The sequence below is a fragment of the Moschus berezovskii genome, chromosome 17 (genome assembly GCF_049115385.1).
Source record: "Moschus berezovskii isolate FMDL1 chromosome 17, NW_MosBer_1.0, whole genome shotgun sequence".
Classification (NCBI taxonomy): domain Eukaryota; kingdom Metazoa; phylum Chordata; class Mammalia; order Artiodactyla; family Moschidae; genus Moschus; species Moschus berezovskii.
The window spans coordinates 15,792,941-15,799,106 of record NC_142476.1 but is presented as its reverse complement, the minus strand read 5'-3'; the positions used below and the strand labels follow the sequence as shown (position 1 = coordinate 15,799,106).

General features: G+C 42.2%; 1 protein-coding gene across 1 annotated transcript in view; it reads left to right on the top strand.

The window, feature by feature from the left end:
• Positions 1-889: 889 nt before the first annotated feature.
• CRB1 (crumbs cell polarity complex component 1) overlaps positions 890-6,166 on the top strand; it is a 141,405-nt gene continuing 136,128 nt past the window's right edge. Inside the window, exon 1 of the mRNA XM_088845225.1 lies at positions 890-923. Within this exon, the coding sequence (XP_088701351.1) occupies positions 890-923 (34 nt within the window). The remainder of the gene's footprint in view (positions 924-6,166) is intronic.

Sequence of the window (6,166 nt, the reverse complement as noted above, 5' to 3'; positions counted from 1 at the left end):
TTAATGAATGACTTTAGAGTTTTTTTTCATTTATATTGAAGTATAATTTGCACTGTTATGTTAGTTTCAGGTGTATAGCAAAGTGATCCATCTTCTGGATGGATCATTTTCAGATTCTTTTCCATTCGCTATAGGTGATTGGAAGATGGTGAATATCGTTCCCTGTTGTATATGGTAGGTCCCAGTTACTTTTCTCTTTTATATGTAGTTTTGAGTATCTGTTAATCCCAAACTTGTTGCAGAGTTTTGAGCAGAGGACTGAAAAGGTTCAACTTGCATTTTAACAAAATCACTCTGCTCCTTGTGCTGAGGGTACCCTGAAGGGAGAGGTTAGGGTAGAATTAGAGGGCCCAGTGGAGGGTAATATAATAATCCAAGCAAATGGACTATTATTTGAGAGGAAAGAGTGAAAGAGAAGGATCACATTTTGACACCACCACCTTTTTTCCTTTACATTTTAGGACAGAAATGAACACTGAAGGGTCATGAATGATGCAAACAAGACGATAGCAAACCTTCCCTGGCCTGCTCTCTTCTGCCCTCTGGTGGGAAATCCAGATTATTCAGCCCGGGTCTCCCCTTCACAACAGTTGTAGCCACAGGGAAGCCCGCCTTAGAGGCTGGCGGATAAACCATGTTATCACGCCCCTCTTTCTGCACACCTGAAACTTAGTCTCCTTCTCCACGTCACATGATGTAGGTGCTACTTACTTACAATCTCCTGTGAGACTACAAGACCTTCTTTTTTTTTGATAATTCTTCATGTTCTTCTCTAAGCTTTTTCCAATAGTCCTCAAAAGGTAGCCAACTCAGACACTGCCATTACAGTGGCATTTATCAAAGGTGTAATTTGAATTTCGGTCAATGTGGAGACTCACACCTAGGCTTGATGTTCCATCTGTTCTTAATGTATTTTTGTTCAGGTAAATAACTTTGAAGCTGCTGCTGCTGCTGCTAAGTCACGTCAGTCGTGTCCGACTCTGTGTGACCCCATAGACGGAAGCCCACCAGGCTCCCCCATCCCTGGGATTCTCCAGGCAAGAACACTGGAGTGGGTTGCCATTTCCTTCTCCAATGTGTGAAAGTGAAAAGTGAAAGTGAAGTCGCTCAGTCGTGTCCGACCCTTAGCGACCCCACGGACTGCAGCCTACCAGGCTCCTCCATCCATGTGATTTTCTAGGGAAGAGTACTGGAGTGGCTTGCCATTGCCTTCTCCGAACTTTGAAGCTATGGTGAATCAAATGTGTGATTGAATGGCCATGAAAATAATTTGGGAAACATAAAAGTATTATGTAAAATATAATCTTACTTCATGAGAAATATTATTTTTATTACCATTACTATTGAAAGTTTTTTGTTGAAAATGTTTACAAAATTAAGACTTAATGAACTTATATCCATTACCAGGAATGATTTTCATAGACAGTCCATATTTATATAAATATATGAGACACCAGTTTAAAGAACACTTAAATATTGATTCTGTGAGCACCTTCCTAGATACCTCAAATTTTACTCACCATATAAAATACTCATAAGAATTATCTTTCAAACCCCAAAGGCAGATAATGTGTAACAGCCTAAGAGAAATTCTGAATTTCACAGGCTATATCTTTATTTTATCAAAGGAAAATGGTGGTTTTCCTGTACGCTCTTAATTATGAAACTGACCAATTTTTGGTGGGGTCATGCAAAGGCAGTTAAATACTGCTCAGGGCTTTGCTCAGGAACAGAACCATTTGAAATAGTTTTCATGAGAAATGCAGTTTCTTGCTGTTGACAAATGTTTGTTGGCTGAGTGCACAAAGTAACAAATGCTATTTGCTCAGAAAATATTCATCACAGTTTTGCGAGGCACTGGACACTGTGCCAGACCGTGGAGACCTAAATGCTCACAGCCTATTCAGGGAGAAAGCGTGTGAACAGAAATTACAGTCTCTGTCTGAACAGAGTGCTGGGCAAGCAGGAAGAGAGATGCCACTCAGAGTCGCGGAACACTCCAGATAAAAAGTGGTCCATGAGCGGAGCAGGCGCACCAGGTCCCGGATGTGGCGCTGAGACTCGTACTCTGGCTTCATGTATTGTTGTTTTTGTATGAGCAACAGCGAGCTGAGAGCACGGGGGAGGACTGTGGCGGTGTTTCAGGAAGAGGTGGTGTCTCCCCCGTCGTGTCTGCTCGGATAGGTGGCCTGCGGTCCAGCTGGCAGTATGCACGGCGTGCTGCATCCCAAACGCCCGGCTCTCCGGCTGTCCTCTTGGTGCCTTCCAGCTGCGCGGGTCTGAGAGAGGAGGGCGCGGTCACACAGGTGCCAGCATGCAGTGTGAGGCATGCGACACAGGATTCCAGCCCCAGCTGTGACCTTCCTCATGGCGTGATGACGATAAATAACAAGAGTTCTGAGTTTCCATTTCCTCAATTTAACAAACAAACATCGTACTAACACCTAATGTCAGGTTCTTGGTGAGAACGAAACGGTTTAGTGACAGTATTTTCATAAACTACTTAAGGCTGTGTGTATGGTGGTTGTCACTATTTTAGCGTCTTCAATATTGCTACTGCTACCAAAGCTGTCTACACAGCACTGACCAATGCATTTTGCAGGCATCATTTTCTTATATGGGAACTGCTTTCTTTTTGAATAGATTAGAATCATACTCAGGAATGGGTTAACTGAGGTCATAGTCCCGGGACTCTATGAGTTTAAACTGGAATACTATGATGTATCTAGGCAAGAATTTAATTTCTGAAACTGCTATATCATAAAATAAAGGAATTAAGGATTTGTTAATATTATAACATTTCAAATACTCAGGAATAACAATTATCAAGAAAGATAATTGTTATGATTATAAGATTATCATTACAGAAGGCTGAAATGTATAATGTTGGCATCATTGACTTTGACTGAGTGGGTCACAAAAACATTCTGGAAAATTCTTAAAGAGATGGGAGTACCAGACCAGCTTACCTGTCTCCTGAGAAACCTGTGTGCAAGTCAAGAAGCAACAGTTAGAGCCGAACGTGGAACAATGGACTGGCTCACAATTGGTAAAGGAGCGCGTCAAGTTTGTGTATTGTCACCCTGATTATTTAACTTACGTGCAGAGTACATCATGCAAAACGCTGGGCTGGATGAAGCACAAGCTGGAATCAAGATTTCAGGGAGAAATATCAATAACCTCCGATACGCAGATGACACCACCCTAATGGTGGAAAGTGAAGAGGAACCAAAGAGTCTCTTGATGAAAGTAAAAGAGGAGAGTGAAAAAGCTGGCTTGAAACGCAACATTCAAAAAGGCAAGATCATGGCAGATCATGGCGTCTGGTCCCATCACTGCATGGCAAATAGATGGGGAAACAATGATAGACTTTATTTTCTTGGACTCCAAAACCACTGTGGGCAGTAACTGCAGCCATGAAATTAAAAGATGCTTGCTCCTTGGAAGAAAAGCTGTGATAAGCCTAGACAGCATATTAAAAAGCAGGGACATCACTTTGCAAACAAAGATCCACGTAGTCAAACCTATTGTTTTTCTGGTAGTTATTTGTATGGATGTGAAAGTTGGATCATTAAGAAGGCTGAGTGCCAAAGAATTGATGCCTTTGAACTGTGGTGCTGGAGAAGACTCTTGAGAGTCCCTTCGACTGCAAGGGGATCAAACCAGTCAATCCTAAAGGAAATCAACCCTGAATATTCATTAGAAGGACTGATGCTAAAGCTGAAGCTCCAATACTTTGGCCACCTGATGCAAAAAGCCAACTCAGTGGAAAAGACCTTGATGCCGGGAAAGATTGATGGCAGGAGGAGAAGTGGGTGACAGAGGATGAGATGGTTGGATGGTGTCATGGACTCAATAGACACGAGTTTGAGCAAACTCCAGGAGATACGGAAGGACAGGGAAGCCTGGCGTGCTGGTCTATGCGGTCACAAAGAGTTGGATGTGAGTTAACAACTGACAACAGCAACAGATAATAATACATAATAATAATATGTAATAAGTAAATATGATTAAAATAATAAAAGAACACATTTATTTTCATGTTTTATCAGGGTTAAATTCATCACTGATAATGACATTGGTTTTATATAAGATAAGAATGAAAACCTCTGCAACTAAAATATAGCACAACACCAAGGCACTGTTGATTGTCCATGGTGGTTTCTAGAAGTTAAAATGTGAGGGTGGCATAGAGCAGTCTTGGAACTGATGAAACTCAATTGTCCTTCAGAGATGTGTCATAAGCTTGTAAAGTCTACTTTAAGCAAATGCTTTTTAAAAAAGTGTGTTAATATGTTTTGGTGTCCTTAGAAAAGGTGTGTCTAAATGCACAAGCCAGAAATCTTATTGGATAAAAATTTAAAATTCTCCCATTGAAAATAAAAATCCCAGTTCTAATCTCTCATGTGTGTGTGTGTTAAGTCGCATCAGTCCTGTCTGACTCTTTGCCATCCTATGGACTGTAGCCCAAGGGATTCTCCAGGCAATAATACTGGAGTGGGTTACCATGCCCTCCTCCAGGGGATCTTCCTGACCCAAGGATTGAACATGCATCTCTTTATGTCTCCTGCACTGGCCGGTGGGCTCTTTACCACTAGTGCCACCTGGGAAGCCCTTACTCTCTCATAATATCTTGCTAACTGTTGTTATGGTAGCTTGACACTTTGAATCAGAGTAGGATGTCACACAGACTCTTTTCATTGCTCCAGGAGGTTAAAAGATTATAAGTGACATGTAGAAACCCAGGCCTCTACCGTAGGCCCATGGTTGTAATGGAAACGTGTGCTCCGTACCTCTGCACTGATACTGGCTGCAGATACGCTCTGATGGCTGTTGTAACTGATGCACTATACATCACTCCTTCACAACCCAGGAATGGCATACATGATTCTTAATCAAGAGGAAATTGTGCACAGAGCCCTGTTAGTTATTGAGTATATTGGGTGAGCAGTGGGTTTTACGAGGAAGGAGAACAGCTGGGTGCACTCGAGGGGTGTGAGAGATGGTGGGCTGCAAGACCATCCTTGTAGGTGGCGCCAACAGTGTCCATATCATTTAGAAGCTTCTGGAGCATTCCAAGACAACATGCTTTTTCCTGGAAACAAGGAAGAAACTATTTTAAAAAAATTAACACGCACAATGGTAAAATCAGGTCTGTCTCTTATAAAGATCACTCCTAGAAAAGAAATGTAGAGAGGGATTTGGAAGAGAGAAGCCAGCAGTCAGACAGGATGAGAGATGTGAGCAGGGCCCGGGTAAGTTCACGGTGATGCGGATGGCACCTTACATCCGTTTCTAAGGGAGGGATGATGGGATTTGGTGGCTAATTAGGGCATGGGAAATAGCAAGGAAGATGGTGGTAATTCCTGGAGAACTGGCTCGAGTGACCTGGACGATAACCCCATTCACCGGCAGGGGTGGGAGAGATGGTGGACAGAGGAGAGAGAGTTGATATTTAGAATTGCTGAAGGATGCCTGTGAGATAATTGGCGGAGACATCCTGGAGATGGTTGGATTCAGAAGGACGATCTGGCTCAAGTTACAGATCAAAATTGTAGAGTTTCTGAGAAGATGTTAAAGGGAAAAACTGCTTCCTGATTTCCCCAAGAATAGTCTCCTGCTTCTCCCCCAGCCCCCATAGTCTTTTCTCAAATGCAAGTAAGTAAAACAATTTTTATTTTTTTCCAGTGTGCCTTTAATTTGTTGGCCTTTGCTAGAACTTGGCATTTTTGGGGTGAAAGCACTTTCCACACAACCCTTATTAAAGGGTTCCTTCCTCTCTCCTTGAGTCTCGGGGCCAAGAGGGAAGTTGACTTTCTTAGCCCACTGCTCCTGAAAGACCGTCGTTTAGTTCATGACTCTTGACTTCCTTGTAAGCAGTTCCTTTCCTAATCCTGACTCTGCCACTTTCTAGCTTTTTGATCGTGTTTAAATTCTTAACTTCTCTGGGCTGCAGTTTCATCCTTAATAAAATGGGCATCATAGTAGTACCTCATGGATAATTTTTTGACAAACAAAATCAGGTCATGCACATGAAATGCTTAGCACTGTATCTGGTGTGAAATAAACTCAGTGAATGCCAGCTGTTACCATTAATAACAGGCAAGGATCTTTGTCTTCAAAGCAGTTGTGGGATATAAACAAGGAACAAATAGGTAAAATATAA